This window comes from Mixophyes fleayi, chromosome 1, assembly GCF_038048845.1.
Source record: "Mixophyes fleayi isolate aMixFle1 chromosome 1, aMixFle1.hap1, whole genome shotgun sequence".
Classification (NCBI taxonomy): Eukaryota; Metazoa; Chordata; class Amphibia; order Anura; family Limnodynastidae; genus Mixophyes; species Mixophyes fleayi.
Window position 1 is genome coordinate 59,533,170 of NC_134402.1, and position 20,825 is coordinate 59,553,994.

Sequence of the window (20,825 nt, forward strand, 5' to 3'; positions counted from 1 at the left end):
CTTTGATAAGGTGAAGACATATATCTGACAAGAACATCCATTTTCACCAGATATAGGTGTTTTCAAAGTTTAATAAATAGGCCTCTAAATGAGGGGCCGGTGTACTGTGTTGCTGTGTGTACTTCGCTCCTGTATCTGCGTTATCTATACCTGTTGAACTTTGGAGATCAATGGTATTGAGGAGACACGAGAGACTGACCTGTCTTCACTCTGTGATTGTCGCTATGCATCCAACTACGGTGTCGGCAGTGTACTGCATTACAGCTCATCAGCTTCTCCCTTTTGTGTTTGCTGTTACAGTTACTGGAGTCCAGCTTATTATGGGTGTCAATGCTAAACTTATTCCAGCCGTCCACTTCATTTCCTTTAATTACTGATCCAATTTGGAGTATATCTTCCTGCAAGCAAATGTGCTGAGAATTTCAGCTTCTATCTGTATTGGGACTTCTGATTAACATTCAGGGTCTGTGAGTGCAGTCCATTTCATTCAGTGCCAACATGTGCTGACCAGAATGAACTTTCCTTTCCTATGTGCTGCTGCTTATCAAGAATATGAACTGTGCATATCTTTATCTATATTTGTAATTCTTGGTAAGTATAAAATTATTATCAAATATGGATACAAATATCTGTTCCATGATTATCTTTACCAGATGCCATTGAAAGTTCTAGCCAGCAGAGCCCTCTCAACTTCTTTAAGTCCACTATATTTCAGGCCGTGTTGCAGTCCTGTTCTATAATATGAAAGGCGTATTGAAGATGATCTGCTATTAAAATTAAAGACTGTTGTGCTACTTAGTACCAGGGGTAGAAGTTATCAGCAGCTGGGGTCTATCCTGGTTGAGTTCAAAATAGTTCCTAACATCTATGTTCTACCCATATTACTAGATTCCTCTTCTTCTTTCAATACTTCTCCTAAACTGCATCCATACCATGTGAATGCACTACCTACATGATTGGCACTACTATTAGGCGATCTACGGTTTAGGGGTCTTGCTCCACACTAGGTAAGGAATGTGCGTGTCGGCAGACATGCAGCGCCTAAGGGGGGACTTCCGGGGGGGAGGGGGACACCCAGGACCATACCTTGAGCATTGATTTCCCAACCAAGTTAGACTAACCCTGTCCTTTAAAGCTGCAAGCAATGCCTAAAAACTAGAGATGTTCAATGACACCCATGTTTTGGTTTTGGATCTGGATTAAGTTTGTATTTTGGTTTTGGTTTGGCAAAACCACCCTCGCGTGTTTTGGTTTTGGACCTATATTTTTTAGAAAAATAGCTAAAATATGCTAAAATCACATAAATTTGCTCTTTGTGTGCTCCTACATTATTAACTTAAATAACACTAATTTCAGTCATTTCCAGTCAATTTTGACCACCTCACAGGTCACAATATTATTTTCATCCACTTTCGGACAAAGACTGCAGTGAGCTGGCTGGAAGCCACAGAGCAATGACACAAGCACACGGCAGTTCATAGCACATCTAGGAAACATTGCCACACAGCAGTGGGTGAAAAAAAAAGAAAAGTGGAGCAAGATGGAATTGTCCTTAAGCCCTCCCACCCGCCCTTATATAAGATATTCCAAAGGACATGCACAGTTTAACAAACCAAGAACTTCAGCGACGAGGAGTGCCACTTTTGTGGCTGAAGTGCTTGGTTTGGGCCCCCACAAAACAAGCTAACAATGGGCTTAAGCCACCTAAGCTAACAGTGCTGTTAATGAACTCTACTGTGGCAAGATGTTGCTGTCATCATCCTCAGCCTCATCCTCACCCTCATCAGTGTGTACATCCTCCGCACACATTATTAATTCATCACAGCTGGAATCCACCATTACATAAGTCTTTGTACTTTGATGTAATTGGCGGGAATGGCCTTTCTCGTTCAAATTGTAGTTCATTTTTATGAACATCATTTTTTCCACATTTTGAGGAAGTAGCCTCCTACACTGATCGCTGTCAAGGTTCCCAGCTGTGCTGAAAACTCTTTACGAGTACACAATGGAGGGTGGGCATCTTAAGTATTGCAAAGCGAGTTGGTACATGGGACTCCAAATTCCCTTTTTCCTCCCAGTATGTAAAGGGACAGTCTGAAGTGTCTATTTCTATGCCGTCGATAAAATAATCCTACACTATCCTTTGGATGTTGATACTAGGATCAGGTGGAGTTATGGCAGAGGTGTCACGGTTTTTGGTCAATTCTTTTAGACCAGACGTCAAAATATTGTGCAGAGTCATCTGCATCATCCCTGGGTCTCTTGGGAAAGCTAAGTTTTTTCCTAGCAGCAGTTGAGGGAGAAACTGAAGGAGGAGACGCCATCCTGTCACATAACACTTGAGCTGTTATCTTGTTCACTAGGAGCTCCTTGAAACACTGGAGATCTGGGTCAGTTGGAAACAAAGAGAAGACAGAGCTCTTAAACCTAGGATCAAGCACAGTCGCCTAAATGTAGTGATCCGATTATAAGATTTTGATAACTCTTGGATCCCGGCGAAGCAAATAAAGTACTTGATCTACAAGTCCGACATACTTAGCATAATTGCTTTGTTTCAGCTCCTCCTTCAGTTTCTCAAGCTGCTTTTCCAAAAGTCTAATTAAGGGAATCACTTGGCTCAAGCTAGCAGTGTCTGAACTCACATCACAGGTTACTGCTTCAAATGGTCTCAGCACCTTGCACAACACGGAAAGTATTCTCCACTGCGCTTGAGTAAAATATATTCCCGCTCCTCTCCCAATGTTATGGCTTGTGGAGTAATCGTGCATGGCTTTTCGCTGTTCCTTCATCCTCAGAAGCATATACAGGGTGGAATTCCACATTGTTACCACCTCTTGCTTCAGGTGGTGGCAGGGCAAATTAAACTGTTCTTGTAGCTGCTGCTATCTCCTACATGTGTGAGAAAAATATGATGGAATTCACCCAGTTGTAATGCTCTTACAATATTGGTGGCGTTATTAGACATGACATATCCAAGCGGGATAAGCCATTTTGCAATTACATCCCTTAGTTTTTGCAACAGATTTTCAGCTGTATGCCTCTTAGTGAAGCTGGTGATACACAGAGTAGCCTGCCTGTGACAAATGTGACGTAGTTGGGTACATGCCGCTGCTGTTCCTGCTGGTGAAGGCGATTCACCAACCCAGTGGGCTGTCACAGTCATATAATCTTTACTTTGTCCAGTTCCGCTTGCCCACATATCTGTGGTTAAGTGTACAATGGGTAGAGTGGCATTTTATAGCATTACATTTTTACAAATAGCTTTTCTAGTAAAATGGTCTTGTGACGGAATTTGGTAGCGTGGACACAAAACCTCAATTAACTGTCTAAAACTAGTTGCATTAATAGTGGATATTGGACGCAGATATAATGCTAGCATAGGTCGCCATGGCGTTTGTGATCCGCTTTGCTACTGGGTGACAGCTTTCATACTTGCTTCCACTTGCAAAGGATTGTTTAACAGTCAATTGTTGTAGACTACCAGTAGTCTTCTTCTTGGTCTACTTTTGGGATGAAGATCCACCCCCAGCAGCACTAGCAGTAGTAGGAATAACGCTCAAGAAATCTTCTGAGGAATCCTGGATAGTGGAGGAGTCATCTAGTCTTAGCAACTTGGATGCAGGACTAACTCCAATCGCTACTGAGGATATTGATGAGGAAGGTGTTGTGGGTCTGAATTGCAGGTGTCGGGATCTAGGTGAGAGAACGGACCTAGCTGATGATGGACTGCTTGATGTTATTTTAGCATAAGTTTCATAATTTCCCAACAGCTTGCCATGAACTCGCTTCAAATGGCGTAAGATGGATGGGGTTCCTACTACTGTGGCTTTACAAATGCTGCAAATGGCTAGACAACTGTTGTCAGGATTTGGGTAAAAATAATTCCACACATAAAAGGTGGATTTTTTGGTCTTAAGCCCAGGCATGACAATGGCCTTTTTCTTATCACATGCAAGAACTGCTTCCACTGGTGCAGGATTTACACAAACAACATCATCCTCATCGCCGTCGTCAGCTACACAAATATCCCCCTCATCCTGTTGCAATTCCAAAGTGGCATGCTCAATTTGTGTATTACCAGTTACACTTGGGCTGCTCATCCTCACATCTGCAGAAATGCTGACAGGAGGCTTCTTTATGAGTACAGTATCAGAAAGGTCAGGCTTACATATAGCATTCATGGATAGACTCTCCTCAGGGATTTTTGTCATTTCTGAATCTGAACATACAGTTTCTTCTAAAGCCTTACTGTTTTCTTCCAGCTCGGCTTTTACACGAAAAAGTATTTGAGCATCACTTTTGAGTCAGAATGACGAGGTTATGCATCGTCACGACTGACCTTACAAGAAGATGGGTCACTGACAGTTGCAGAACTAGCACTCATAGAGAAAGGCGAAGGTCTGATTCTTTACTTGCCACTGTGTGTGTAGAATGGCATGTTGGCAATTTTATTTTTTTCAACACTTAACTTTGCCTTGATTACAGATATTTTTTTCTTGACCAAGGTGAAAAGGTGTTTTTTTACATTTTTGTTTCCCTGACTTAGAAACACTATGTACTTTAACATAGGCTTTAGCAGATGACGTAGAGGGATTACTAGCATTATGACAGGTGCCAGCAGCTGCTTGGTGCTCTTGGTCTTCTGTGGACTGATGTGAATCCATTTTGATGACACAGTAAATTGTCACTGTAGACTTTTAATAACACTACCAGCCTTATTATTTGAATTGTTTCAGCAATAAACACTGCCACCTCTACTATTTCTGAGTGAGCTATGGCACAGTAAAATATCACGGTAGACTTTTAAAAACACTGCCAGCCCTATTATTTGAATTTCTGTTTCAGCACTGAAAAATGCCACCTCTTCTATTTCTGGGTGAGCTATGACACAGTAGAATGTCACTGGATCCTTTGAAGAACACTGCCAGCTGTATAATTTGTCTTTCAGCACTGAAAACTGTCACCTCTCCTGTTTCTGTGTGAACTATAGCTCTGTAGAATGTCACTGAAGACTTTGAAGAACACTGCCACACCTCCTCTTTCTATTTAAGCTATGACGCTGCCCAACTACACTGGAGAATGCCAACAAGCCTGCTACCCCTTCTGTGTCCCTCTGTGAAATGGCGCAGGATCTCCATGGAGGGCGGTACTTATAGAATCCAAAACTCGTGAGATCCGACAACGCGTCAATGACGTTTTGCTTCGCTTACAGTTCCGAGGGCGCGTGAAAGTTCGGGTGGGCTCGGTTTTCCGAAAATTTCACAAGTGTCCTGTCCACCATTGTCCAAGTTCAATAGATAACTACAACTTCTGTCACAGAAAATATAATTGTAAATAATTGTTCCTTTGTTTACAAACTACCCTCAGTTACCCCTTTGAACAAGATTCATTTAAAATTTTGATAGAAACACCCCTCTGAGCTCCGACTGTACTGAGGCATCCTCCTTTACAATCACATGACATGCTGAGAGCCGTGAGCCAGTCTGTGTAGCAGACTGACTGCGCCTGTGTCTAGCAGCCATTCATGTTGCCAACAGAGAGCTTTTGAAATGGAGATAATGATTTATGGTAGGATAACTAAGAACAATGACTACCAGTTGTCTGCTAAAAAGGTACTTAACTTGCTAATTAAAGAATAAAAAAAAAAAATCTTCTATGTTGAATCGCTGCTTTTAAATTTAAAAGCATTATAGATCAGCGCTGTCCAAGCATTTCATAGGAAAAAATAGACATAGGACACAAAACCATGCGGGGAAGAGCAGCAGTTTAATAAGGGGCACTGCGATGTTGCCTTTCAGCAAAATATTCATATGCTATAAATCACATTACCCTGTGGAACAGTTTTTATTAAAATTTTAATCTGGTCTGTAGAGGTGATCCAAGGTACAAAGCACCTGTAACCCAAAGGACAGATTTAAGGAGTATTTTGGACTATAACACAAAATAACATGATATATTTGTAAATAATAAAATATATACAAAACTAATCAATTTATTCATTATAATCATTTAAATGGTTAATGACAGGCTTGATATAAATTTACTTAGATACCGTAAATACATTTATAAACAACAGAGGACACGTAGTATAATAGTATTATAAGTATGCAATCAAAATTAACATAACTTAGAGGTAAAACCTTTATCATCAAATCTTTTAAAAATACAGTTATAGCTATTAAAGCAAAACCCCATATAAAATCTAGTTTTGTGTGTGCCCTGTGTGGAGCCAACGGTGTAGCGCTGTACCATGGCGCATGGAGCAAGCACATGCTATGCCCCCCCTCCTGCACCAGTAGTGAAGTGCACACCAGAGGAGGTGGAGCCAGCCCACGAAAGACATGGAAGAGTACAGTGCTGGCAGCAATTTGGCAACTCTAGTGCATCATCCTGGGGGTGAGCACACAGCGCTGGTCCATAGTGCATGAGTAGTGGCCCATCCTTTACTGATTTTAAATACCATGAATATGATGGCAGTTCTATTTTAAGTGTATTATATGTCTGGCTATATAACAGTATAACCTTTTGTTCCCCTGCTATATTGGAATGAGAAGTCCCAGCTAGCCTTCTGGCAGGACATGCTGTGCTTTGTAGTTCCACAACACTGAAGAGCCAGAGGCACTGATAAAAGTAAAGTAACCATACAGCTTGCATTCTGGGCTGTCTGCTGCTCCACTGTAGCTTCTCCAAAGCAGTGCAGCGGAGTCCATCCACATGGGACGCTTGTATTGCTATACAAAGTAAAAATGCTAATCGCTGGTCTGATATATTTAAAGGTCTCTTACTATACTAAAAAACGAAACATCACAAGATCTACATTTAAAAAAGGATTTATTGATTATTTCTGTTTCAAAAACAAATTACTTTTGATACTGAACGTTTAAATTAGCGTTATCAAGATAGCCATGGAGCAGGATTAATTGTATTTCTGTTAAGAGCAAGAGATCCGGTGCAAAGATGCAGGAACTTTTTTATCATGAACAGACACATTTTTTAAAAAATAGATAAAAATCTAAAAAAAAATTTTTAAATACATAAAGTGGGAACAACAAAGGGAGAAAGAACAGGGGACAGAGGTACAGATACAAAATTAACGACAGACACACAAACAGGGTGGAAGAAAGGCACAGAGACACACAAGCACATACATACAAAGGTGGACAGAGGCAGGCATGGGGGGAGATAAGTGCACAGACAGAGAGGAAAACACACAGGGGGAGACATAGACGGGTGGGGGGTAATAGCGATATAGACTCTGGGGATGGGGGGGGGGGGGGGGAATGCACATAGCTGCATAATGAGAGACGCATGGGGAAAGAGCAGAGGTCCTTAGGAAGGTGGTGCAGGAGGAGCAGAGGTCAGCAGGTGAGAATGTGCACTGTGCTGCTGTGCACAAGAAGAGAATCTGCCCACTGAGTAAACAAAGCAGTCAGTTGTTCACTGCAATGGGAGCAGTCCTGCTGTCACCCCCCAACATGATATATATGCCAATGACACAAATGCGTCATTCTGCGCTGCCCTTGAGGTCTATTAGAAATAAGGTGGCCCCCAGTCATAACAATTCTACCCCTGCCAGTGCCCATCTTCTGTTGACAGCGCCAAGAGCACCTGCTCTGCCCACACTACGCCCCTGAGTGGACCACAACCATTCTGAAGATACTCAACGACGCCCTCTGCTGGCACCTCCCCACTTGTGATTCTCCAAGCTCACAGCACTGAGAAGATGCAGTTATTGACTGGAAGCTGAAGGGCAAGTCAAGGTTCTACTACTTTCTCCATATCGTGCTATCATTAAGACATTTAAAACAGTTACAGAATGATTCCTGCTACAAACACAATTAGGGTGATTGAGAGAGAAAAAACATGTTGCTGAAATAAGATGGACTGCAGCCTTAACCTCTCCCATCTGACAGCAGCTTATTGAACACATTTTAAAATGGCTACGACAATCTATAAATCAATACAGAGCAGCATCTCCTTTAATATGGTATACACAAGGGCTGGAATAACACATTGAATGTAGCACAGTTTTAACACTCCAAACTCTCATGTCATATTTACAGAATATGTTTTTTTCCATACAAAAAGCCACAGTAAAACAGCTATGTTTATCTGGTATATATATTATATATATACATATATATATATATATATATATATATATACATATATATATATATATATATACATATATATATATATATATATACATATATATATACACACACACACACACATATATACATATACATATATATATATACACATACATATATATATATATACACACATATATATGTGTATATATATATATATATATATATATATATATATATATATATATATATATATATATATAACAGCTTATGTTATTAATGTGGTTACCAGTGTAAACATATTAAAAGTAGGATGATTTAGATAATCTAATGTTAAAAGGAGCTAGAACAGGATTTTGATCATGGGGATTCCAAAAATACTCAACTCCTATGCACTGTATATGCTACATACAACTACTACATACAATATGTATGGCAAATATACATGTTTGTTTCATTCTCTGGAACAGACAATTAGTCACATTTCTCTGATTCTGGAACAGTTTACCCACATATTTGCTTCTGTAGGATCCAGAGGCAAGGTGGGAAAAGATGAAGTAGACTTGTCTTGATGACGCAGTTCGCCACGAAATATAGGAAAGGCAATATCGATACCAAACACCATCATGTCCTTGCCAGTAGGCTTCTACTGGTGTGGGTGTGGCTTTATTATGTATTTTGCATCATGGCCCCGCCCACCTTGCTACAAGTAAGTGCTCCCGGGAGAATTGCCTGCCCTTTTGGGAGTCTGTCTTCTCTTAACTCGAGAGTATCCATGACTTTTCAGGACAGTAGACAATTGATTTTAATCAATAAATCTGATTTAGTGTAGGGGGTTTGCTTGCGGTGTCAAATTCTGATGGGTATGTTCAGAGAGACTTTCAGGATATCTGGCATATACGCCTGTCATGTTGCATTCAGACCTTAGTGTGCTCTATATGTTTTACACACTTTTGGCAGGAAAACTGAATGAAAATACCTAGAAAACCCAACATAGTTCTTTGTATACAGAACAGCATGCAGACCTTTTCATATGATCTCATATTTTTCCAGAAATGCAATTGAATCAACTCATTCAAAGCTAATAAAAAAAAACATATGAGCGTTCCGAGGGTTACAAATTAAAAGCCTTATGTTCTAATTAGTGCTCTTGGCTTATGTGGTTTTACAGGGATGTAAAATAAACAGGATTATATAAAACATCCATTCTCTAGAACTTGTAAACTAGAACAAATATCCGCATGTACCATGATAATGTAAATATTATCCAGATCCTGACACAAATAAAAATATAGTCGTAATGTATATACTCTATGCATGCATACTATATATTATGCATTTGCTGTATATACTAAATCATTTAAGTATATTTCATTCACAGGTTGGAGCTAAACTAAAAAAAAATATAATTAAACTGTTTTGTTTTTTTAGTGCCTTTTGCATGTCACTCAACATAATCATTTGGGAATTAAAGAGTATTTGCAAATCAGTGCAGAAAAAAAATCCCCAGTGGATTCTATTTTGAAAGAACATTACCATAGATATGATTAGTTACATGTCAGTTCTGGTGTTCTGTGAAGAGATTGAAAATTACTTTCTTGGAAATACAGATACAATGTTTCTACCACATCCTTTGTGTAAGAGAATCAGATAAAGGTATTAACACATTGTATTTGTATCGGTGGTCTTTTTCATTGACATGATCTCTAAAATTAATGCATATCCATTAACGATTGTCCAGTGCCAGGTCAAGTTACAAGGTTAGATAGATGGATGGATTAATAGATAGATAGATAGATAGATAGATGGATAGATGGGAAGAGAGAAGGAGGGAGAGATAAGGAAATGACAAAGATAAGGAAAGAGAGAGAGGGAGATATGTAAGGAGAGAGCGAAATAAGGAGAGAAGAGGAGATATGGATACCTGGCTATATTTATTAAATGAAGTGCTCTCTGGTACAAGTCTGGGCTTATAGCGCTACAGTGCATGCGTGAAATGGCTAAACAGGCCGCGCATGCGCATATCCCTGGAGACTTTCCAAGCAAAGTGTTAAGTTAAGCCTTAGCGCTCCCGGTTATTATCGCTCAGCTGCCTTGGTGAGATTTTATTGATAAATTGTGTAGATAAGTGATGTTCCATCTCTGTGATAATCAACAATAGAAAATCAGCCTTACTGCTGCAGATTGATAAATAGGCCCCAGAGAGAGACGACAAGGAGAAAGCAAAAGAGGATGGTGAATGAAAAAGAAAGGGAAAGAGAGTGAGGGGACAAAAGGGTACATTTATCAAACCTCCCACAGCAACCAGATTCTAGCTACCATATTCTAGGTTGTACATGATAAGTGAGAACCTGATTGGTTGCTGTGGGCATCAGCTCTACTTTTGCTAATTTAGAAGGTTTGATAAATCTACCCCAAAGGGAGGAGGAAGAGGGACAGAAAGAGAATAGAAAGAGGAGGAGAAGGAGAGAGTGAAACTGAAAATGATTGCTCTGCAGTGCAAAAGTAGCTTTGGTTCTGACATGTGCTTAGATTTCCAACAAGCTGCATAGATTCATGGAGCACAATGGCACATTTGCAAAAGACAAGCAGTTTGCACAAGTAGAGGTGAGGAATTGGGTGGAGTCAGGGCCGGATTAACCCAAGGTCTAACTGGGCTACAGCCCAGGGGCCTCAGGCATCCAGGGGGCCCTTGACAGTGCTCAGCAGCATTAATGATCGTCCGGGGGCACCCCCACCCCTAGCCGATCAATGCTGCTGAGCACGGTCACTGTAGTCTTTCAACGGCGCTCAGTAATCTCCTTACTGAGGAGATCTCGTGAGTCTCACTCTCACGAGATCTCCTCAGTAAGGAGCTTACAGCGCATCGCAGAAAGACTACAGTGGCAGGACAACAGGAATAGGTAACCGTTTGTGGTGGGGGAGGGCGGCGGGCGGCTCACGTGGGGTTCGGCTCAAGTGGGGGGGGGGGCTCACGGGGGAATGGGGGCCCCATTAGCCCAGGGGCCTCCATTCCATTAATCCGGCCCTGAGTGGAGTGAAGATGTTTCTAAAGAAATATATGCCATTGCCACAAGCAATAAAGGGTGCTCCAATGCACCCTTTAAAATGGGTACACCAAGCATTATTTTAAGGCAAAAAACAGCAAAAACTTTCATTTAAAGGAAGGGGTGGTAGGAGGTTGGACAATCCCATTTTGTGATTTGCATTGGATGCATAAATAATCTCAAATGTATGAGGGAGGATACGTGTTACAGCCTAAATTGGTCTGGACTCTCGTCTTGAGTGCTGAATGGCCCAATCTTTTCATATTAGGATAATGATCCAGTTACTCGGAGTTCATGTGATACGCGAGTGGGAAGGGGGAGTTTTTAGAACGCTAATATCCTTTGTGCTAATCTGTGTTTTATATAGATTATACAAAAACCCAAAATATAACAGGAAAAATTAAAGGTATAATTAGTCTACTGCATTAACAATAAAAACCGCACACGTACATGAATATGAGTTACTTGTGCTCTTCAATTTACACTCTCCTTCCGTGCATTCCTGCTTCTGTGTGTCACGCTCTCCCTCACACAGAGCCAAGGCTCATTCCAGGTGCTGTGTACAGTCCCACTCCAAATATCACGTCCCCTAACACAAGGAGTGATAACATTCTGTCATGGTTTGCCTCTGCTCATACACATACATTCCTAAGGGCTGACTTAGAGTTGGACTCAAGTGCATTAGCTCGTGGTAATCACGTCTCTCAAGTAAAATTTGTCGCACTGCGCATGTGCACAACTTGAGCCAGGATTTTCAGCCTCCTACATCTTACTCTTGTCTCCCTTATGCTTTGAGAGGTGGATCAATGGCCTTCACGTGCATGTGGAGTATGGTAGGATGAACTTTAGCTATGCCCTCACAGCTGTATCAGTATTTTGGTTTCCATGTAAAGTTTAAAACAATTACTTACTTAAGTGTAAATTATTCGCCTACACAAGAAATGGGGCACTTAGTGCCATGCAACTTGCAGCAACACAGCACATTCTCTGTAATTCGGTTTCATGCATCATAAGAGCACAGTGGCTTAGTGGTTAGCACTTCTGCCTCACAGCGCTGGGGTCATGAGTTCAATTCCTGACCATGGCCTTATTTGTGTGGAGTTTGTATGTTCTCCCCATGTTTGTGTGGGTTTCCTTCGGGTTCTCAGGTTTCCTAACACAATCCAAAAACATACTAGTAGGTTTACTGGCTGCTATCAAATTGACTCTAGTCTGTGTGTGTGTTAGGGAAGCTCTATTGGGGCAGGGACTATTGTCAGTGCATTCTCTGTACAGCACTGAGGAATTAGTGGTGCTATATAAATAAATTGATAATAATGATGTGATGAGACTCCAAATGCAAACAAGTGTGCAGACTTATAGTATTGTATACACAAAAGGGCAACTTTTGCATGCAGCTCTAAAGCATCCCTCTAGTTACATACAGTATATCTTTATGCATATAATATACTGCATAATTTGCCACAGACCAATGTTTCATTGGCGATCCTTTATTAAACAGTTAACAAAGGCATCTTAAAACCTCCCTAAATAATAGATACTTTGATATTTTTTAATGTTGCCCAAATGCGAGTAGCACTTTCCCATACACCAATCTATATCAGTCAAAAACCTTTGCGTATTTTCAGAATGATCAGTATAAGAAATAGACTGCTGCTATTTGTGATGGCAAACAAAAGCAATCATGACTGCCAAACACACACTATAGCAGGCAGCATCTCAGCTCTGCTAGACAGAAAGTAATTAGAATGCTTTTAATGTCCAAAAGAATGATGCTGATAGGCTGCCACAGATGTGTAGATTTATGAATATTTATATGGTGGTTTATAGCTGACACTTTTATCAGTTGAAGAAGATAAAATATCTGCCTGACTCAAAAGCTTGACAGTCAGGTTAATAAAATCTCATTAAAGAGAATGACCTATGCAATTATATAGGATTTATTGTAATTCATTTTTGATTGTGTTCTGCTTAAAGATGCAGTTTCTATTTCCTGATGCCACATTTTGGTCGCACATCAAAATTCTGCTTTAACTCCAAGTTGTACTGGGAGAAGATGAGATATGCATACATAACTGACTGCAGATTTTTTTTGTTTCTTTCTAATCGCCATTAGCTATAAAAAATTGGACAAGGGGAAAAAATAATGAAACAGCAACTGCATTTCAGTGCTTATGAGTCTCTTAGACAGACATTGTCGGTCTGTTCTGTTTGAGAATATGACGTAACACAACCCCCTTACTGGCCTTTGGGGGTCATGTAAAACTGTATGACACAAGCTCTATTGCTTCTGGTCATTCCTTATTGAGCAATGAAATGGGTCATTATAGCAGCCTGTATCAGCCAACCATTGCACATTGCGGTTTATGAACTCAATGTGCATAGGGCTGACAAAATCTACTTGCACATAAGGTATATTTTTCTATTCTTTATACATCCCCCCATAGGCAAACTGAGGAGGGGGAGGGGGGAGGGGGTTCCTAGTGCCTGGAAACCCCCCTACAAGCCTGGGGCACTGTATAATTGAGGTGGCTGGATCCTGCCCCCTCTTCACACGGCTCTGCTCACACGGCCTAACAGTAGTGCACGCAGCATTGCCCATGTATATTATGGGGATAGGAAGACATGGAGAGCAGCCAAGCACTGTCTAAAATTATAGGCACGCCCCCATGCATGCTGGTCACAACCACTGGTGGCATGGTGTGGAAACCGCCCTCTACAAATCCTGCGTTTGCCCCTGCCTCCTTACCCTCAATGGGCAAGTGTGGGGGGCATGACAACGCGAATGGCGTCATCACAGCCTGCCCCCACTGCCGCAACTCGAATCATCGCACAGCGGGCCATGATGATATGATCTGCGGTGAATACCGTCATCGAGGCCATGTCCCGCTCACTCAACAAGAAGATTAAGTGAGATCCAGGCAGTCAAGATTCAAGTATGATAAAAGGTACATATTAGTGGAAACGTTTCCTGATTTCTCCCAGCGTACTGCTTCTTCAACCCTCATCAAGGTGCTGCAGCAGAACTGACACCTACACACGTTGGAGGGAAACATATTGAGGGAAGACGTAATATTTTGCCTATCAATTCACTAGGAACTAGTGACATCACTGTGGAATGAGGCCCTTTGAGTTGTTAGGGTAAATATTGGTTCAGTCCACAATATAGCAGCTTCTAATGTGTGTTGGTGTTGGTGATGGGTCCACTTTATGTTAGGGGTTATTGGAGCTGTCTTAATTGAGTGTCATGTTTATTACTAAATTTAAAAAAAAAATGTCTAGATGCCCAGAATCATTTCTATGCCTTATCTTACATGTGAGTAGATAGATAAAGTCCCCAACATAATCTGTTCTTTTTGCTTACTTAAAAAGTTTTGTGATGGCTCACAAATCAGTGAGTACTTTAAAGTATGTCCTATGTTCATACCTTATAGCTCATTTGTAGTTTGTACTTGGAACTAAATCTTGTAGCAAATTCATTGCACAAATTGGACCCGATTCATTAAGGAAAGTTAAGTAAAAAAAAATTGAGTAAGTATTTTCCGGGACAAAACCATGTTACAATGAAAAGGGTGCAAATTAGTCTTCTATTTTGCAAATAAGTTAAATACTGACTGTTTTTTCATGTAACAAACAAATACTTGATAGCTTATTTGTACACTGAAATTTAAAGTTGATATTTGTGTGCTACTACTTACTCAATTCTTTTGCTTAACTTTCCTTAATGAATCAGGCCCATTATCTGTAATTGTAAATGTTGTATCACTATGACCTCTATAATCATACCCAATCATGCATAGAACAAATAGCTCTTCTTCTATGCCTAGCCCTGCTGCAGGGAAACTGACAAGACTCAATATGGAGTCTGGGAGATTGCCCACTACTTTCCAAGTCTCCCGGACCAGTGTTCTCCCCAGTAGCTGGGTGGGGGCAGTTGTAATACTTTGCAATAATAAAGAACAATGTTGGATGTTATTGCCCATACCTGCCAGGACTGGTCAGACTGGTGGTCAGTGGTGTAACACACACTTCTGTCTGTAGTGCTCACATAGTGTCTGTTCTAATAGGAGAAACAATGGTTTATTCTATTATATGTTGGGTTCCAAGCGCCAGGTGGCTAGTAAAAACAAACGGGTGGAGCACCCAGGAAATAGGTGCTGGGGAAAACACTGCGGACACTGGAAGAGTTGTCATGTATGAATTTGAAATAAGAATTTAAAGACTTAATTAATAAAAATGTTCATAATATAAGTTCATTTATACAATAGTAACAAGAAGAAATTGAAGTTCCCTGCATAAAGATCTTAAATCCCAATGATGTTAAAAGGGCAATTTTGTAAACAAGTGCATGACAGGGATTAATCAGTGTCACATGCCTAGCATCTTCAAAGAAGTGTACCTTCAACCAAGAGGTGATGGAAATTACTTGGTGGATCTTTGGTATTGGAGCATTCCAGAGGTAGGGAGTAATAAGTTAAAAGGGCACCATTCGGGATAAAGAATAGTGCAGAAGTTGCCCATACTTATAAACAGAAATAAGTGAAGAAATGTACAGAGGAACAGAGGAATGGAGGGCTTTGTATGTAAGTAGACGAATATGTAGGGTATCCTAAAATTAATAAGACGCCAAAAGACACATGACGGAGAGATTACTCTTGCAGCAATGTAAGGAAAGATACAAGATTACAGCAGTAGATGTGGAAGATTAATGCAGTCCATGTGCTGTACCAATATATATATATATATATAGTCAATTACTCCATGGGGTATATTTTACTAAATTGCGGGTTTGTAAAACTGGAGATGTTGCCTATAGCAACCAATCAGATCATAGTTATCCTTTATTTAGGACATACTACAAAATGACAGCTAGTATCTGATTGGTTGCTATAGACAACATCTCCACTTTTTCAATCCCGCAGTTTACCAAATATACCCCTATGTCTCCTTTTTTTACTCAGTGTTTTAAACATGGAGGTAAATGTAAAATGACTTATCATACAAAAAAAATATGGTCTTTAACTTCTGTCATTAATTAATTGTCAGTGGGGTCATGACGTGTCCACAACAGGTCGGAGTATAATATTCTTACAACTGAACATAAATGGACCCGAGTCTCAAGAGGAATAGCTTCCAGTGATGTTTATGCATACAACACAATACAAGTGTTAGTACAATCGCACACTGCACATATACCGTATATACTCATGAATAAGCCGAGTTTTTCAGCACATTTTTATGCTGAAAAAGCCCCCCCCCCCCCCTTGGCTTATACTCGAGTCAATAAGTTTTCCCAGTTTTTTGTGGTAAAATTAGGTGCCTCGGCTCATTTCGGGTCGGCTTATACTCGAGTATATACGGTACATTGACTTCTAATATTGCTCTGTTTATTTTAATATCAAAGACTAAAAGCTCCACACTCAATATGTGATAAAACAAGTCAGTTTTCAAATATTGTAGTCTTTGCTATTATTATTATTATTATTATTATTATTATTATTATCATTTATTTATATAACGCCACTAATTCCGAAGTGCTGTACAGAGAACTCACTCACATCAGTCCCTGCCCCATTGGGGCTTACAATCTAAATTCCCCAGCACACACAGACAGACAGAGACAGACACACAGACTAGGGTCAATTTGCTAGCAGCCAATTAACCTACCAGTATGTTTTTGAAGTTGGGAGGAAACCGAAGCACCAGGAGGAAACCCACGCAAACACAGGGAGAACATACAAACTCAATATTTACAGATGTGCTTAGATGAGCCATGCAGCCAGTGATAATTCAAATATTAGGTGAGAGAATGGTTAGGAACAGGTAGTCTAGTTTGCTTTCAAAAGTATGCAGAATTGCAACACTTTTTGGGGGTACGATGAAAGAATAACAACAGTCAGGAGGACCAGGCATAAAAAAAGTATAGGACAATTTGCAGGTAGGAAATGCGAAGCTAAGAAATCAGAATTATGCTACAAGTGGCTTCAACCCTGTACATGACTACCAAGCACTTGTTCATGTGATGATGCTATATTTTTACACCTTCCTCTGACAATTATAGTCATACTACCTGAATTGAACTGGTTGGCATATACAGTGACGGGAGCAAAAGTTTGAATTTGGCATTGAAAGAACGTAATAGACATTTTTCAGATATGGTAGCCCTGGACATTAGATAAATCATGTATAAAGTGCTGAGCCAAGTCCTAGGAGTCTTTAAATGGTAGAAATACATTCACTCTCGGATGTAATGTGCAATTCATCGAACTTGTTCCTGTGCAAATAAATATCACCTTAACTACTTTACAGTAGAATTGTCCAACTCTACTGTTTAATTAATATGAAAACCTCCAGAAATATGGCATTATTATTTCAACAGTGTCAAACCTGCAAACTAAATTTTGAAACATATATGCCTTCAAGTAAAATTTATTCAATAGTTCTCAATTTCTTAACTTGCAGAAAGAAAATAAGAAAACCAAATGTTTAAAAATGTTTAGCAGGTCTGGAAATGTCAGTGAACCTGGTTGGAATTTATTTGCAGTTTAGAGTCAACCAGATTGTCCACTTTGTGTGGTCTGAACCCTCCAGATGAATACCAGAGTAGGAGAAATCAGATATAAATTAAACCACGTATATATCTCTGCCTCAAGGATGTTGTCAGTTGCACTGTCAGATCATACATCAGGCCCCTGTCACAAGGAGATGTGGATGATTGAATTGTCCGGCATCCGTTTTACATAGAGCAATCCAAGGATTGAATGGTGAGGACCAAAATGCAATCCCGTTACTGCTGTGCCTATTAATTAAATCGGGCGATCTTTAGCTCTCTTAACAGTTGCTGAATTAACCCAGACTTTTATGGGCCAACATCTGACTACACTCATTATAACACAAAATGGAAGGCAATAATTAATTGAGAGGCATGCACTTAGCAAAAATCACATACATATCTGAAATACTCAAATCATTGGTAAAAAAATCACTTGTCTTACCGAGAAGGGCCTTAAATTGGCAAAGGGGTGTAGTGCTACCTGGCAATGCAACAGTTAAGGAATTTGACAGCAGACGGATTAAAACAGCAGAGTACTCAAATGATGCATTGTGTGAAAATAATAAGAGAGCATCCAACTGAATATTCTTCATCTCATTCCAATATTAACTATGTCATTCTTGATGGGGCTGACTGATGTAACTGGCAGCTTGGAATAGTCCTGCCTAACAAATGTATAGTATCATTGTCACACCAATTCTCTGTGCATTGCAAACAGTACAACATGATATAACGTAGCAGTAGTATAGTGCATTAAAGCCTGTGAATGGTCCAAAGTGAGGCACATGTGACCCAGGTGACTTTGTAATAGAAACAAAACAATTGTGTAGTTTAGTTTTTCTTTGTTCAATTCCACCTAAATGAACATAAACCTATTTTACTTTTAGCAAATTTCTGCTGCAACAATCTGCTATTAAGATCCCCTTGTAGAAAGAATAGCGCTGCTTTATGCAATAATTTGTTGCAAATTTAGAGATAACACAGAATTCCTATCTTAGTTGATGGATTTTGTTGACAAGGTTTTGGAAAGTTTTTAATGGCACAACATATAAACACTACGTGATAATGGTGTTTTGAAAACATTAGATCAATTCTGCAAATAAGACACCTATCAGGCAATTTATGTGACTAGGTGTGTAGGTAAATACTTCTTTATTTTAAATAGACACTCTAGTTTATCAGTAGTGAACTGCATCTATGTCATATACAGAATTTTTAGGAGTTATACAGAGTAGTGCTGTAAAAGTAAGTGATAAAGCAGAACTTTAACAAAGTTAACTTCAAATCCAAAAGTAAACTTGTTTTACTGGTAGTAAAATACATCAAGCTGGAGTCCAAAGGAGAGTGATAGTGAGACAATACTATAGAACACAATCAAATACAGATAAATGAAGGTGGTTACCCAACCCCACCTAAGTTATTATAACAATTAAAAGTAAAAAAACATGTGAACCCCCAATAAAAAGGTAAAAATACATTCCAATAAGAAAATGCTGTCAGTCTCAGAGCTCATTAGGGTGGGAGGTACCTACCTGTACTAAGATCAATGGTGCCCTCGCTGGTGGACTGGTGACAGAACCTGTTGGAGAAGCCCTGGTGCCCAGCTGGGGCACCTCCCCTCTGCTGGCACTGGGAGGAGGTGGATGTGGCTGCTCTGATGGGCCCGTTCTGATAGGAGCTGTGCGCCTGCTGGTAATGATGGTGCTCACTGTTACTGATGGAGGCTGGATGGTGCTGAAAGTGTGCGTGCTGCTGCTGCCCTGCAGGTGCCCCCAGATGTGGGATCTCCACCATAGTGGGTCTCTCGTACCTCCTGCCAATGGACCTCTTGTTGGAGAAGGTTTTGAGGACGCTATAGGGGCTCCTCTGCTTGTAGATTTTAGGGATGCAGGGCCCCTCCTCTGCTGGCTGCATCTCCTCCTCCATCTCTCCGTGGTTTCCCTTCCCTCGGCTCGTCTTCTTGTCGCTGTTGCACTGCTGCTGAGCCGTGCAGGGGTGCCGTGTGATTGACAGCCAGCCTCTCCAATGCCTGGAGGGAGAAGGGAGGTAAAGAGCAAGTGTTTAGGGTAATATTTGCTAATGATGATGGGGGGAAGAGGCGGGTCTTGCAGCTGCTGCCTTGAAGCTGCCTTGAGCTCTGCTGGGTGTTGAGATCCAGGTGCTTGTAGTGTGGAGTGAGCTGGCTGAGACATAACCCCAGGGTTATCCTAGCGCTGGTCACGCCAAAGCACAAATCACTTATGCTGAGGAGGATTACTTGACGCTGCCTCATGATGTATTGTTACAATGTACACATATACTGACATTGTCTAACCAGTGGCACTGTGCTCTTTCATAGTAGTCTCAAACCTGTCAAACATTACTTCATGAATAGTATCACAAGAATTCAGTGAAATAATGACTCACTTATTTAAGGAACATGTGAAATGTTTTTTTGTTTTTTTTAAAAATAAATACATACAACATACATTGTTACATTTCATGTTTGCTATGTGTAAATGTTTACTTTTAAGTTATTTACTTCTAAAGAGATTTTTTTTTTTGAATGACACAGTGAAAGAAAAGTTAAAGTGAGTCCTTTTCCAAATCTGTGTTTGCAACTATCATGACATAATTTTTAATCATCTAGTCACCAGCATGTCCTAAAATGTCATAAATCTAATCATGTGTCAAAAAATACTTAACAGATTTTACTTTGTCATTATTTATTAAAAAAAAAAAAGATTAAGTACACCCCTAGCAGCTTGCAGAACCAGTTTTAGAAGCAATATCTTTAATAATTTCTGTGAGTTTATCAGTATCTTACATCTTATTTGAGGAATTTTAGCCTACTCATCCTTAAACACCGATTCAGTACATTGATGTTTGAGAGCATTCAGTGATGCACAAGTCTCTTAAACTCACACCACGGCATCTCATTGGGTTGATGTCTGGACTTTGACTTTGCCGTTCCTAAATATTGCTTATTTATTTTTCCAGTCATTCAATTGTAGATTTAGAAGTGTGCATAGGAACATTCGTCTGTCTGACAATTTCAGCCATGCTTCAGTTGTCAAACAGATGACCTCACAATTTTTTCTACAGTACTCTTCTATAAAGAGGAGTTCATGGTTGACTCAAGGATTGCAA

General features: G+C 40.1%; 1 protein-coding gene across 1 annotated transcript in view; it reads right to left on the reverse strand.

Annotated features, from left to right (window-relative positions):
* Positions 1-19,832, reverse strand: part of BEND4 (BEN domain containing 4) — a 98,568-nt gene extending 78,736 nt beyond the window's left edge. The window contains exon 1 of the mRNA XM_075195066.1: positions 19,229-19,832. Within this exon, the coding sequence (XP_075051167.1) occupies positions 19,229-19,622 (394 nt within the window). The 5' untranslated portion in view covers positions 19,623-19,832. The remainder of the gene's footprint in view (positions 1-19,228) is intronic.
* Between the last annotated feature and the right edge of the window lie 993 nt (positions 19,833-20,825).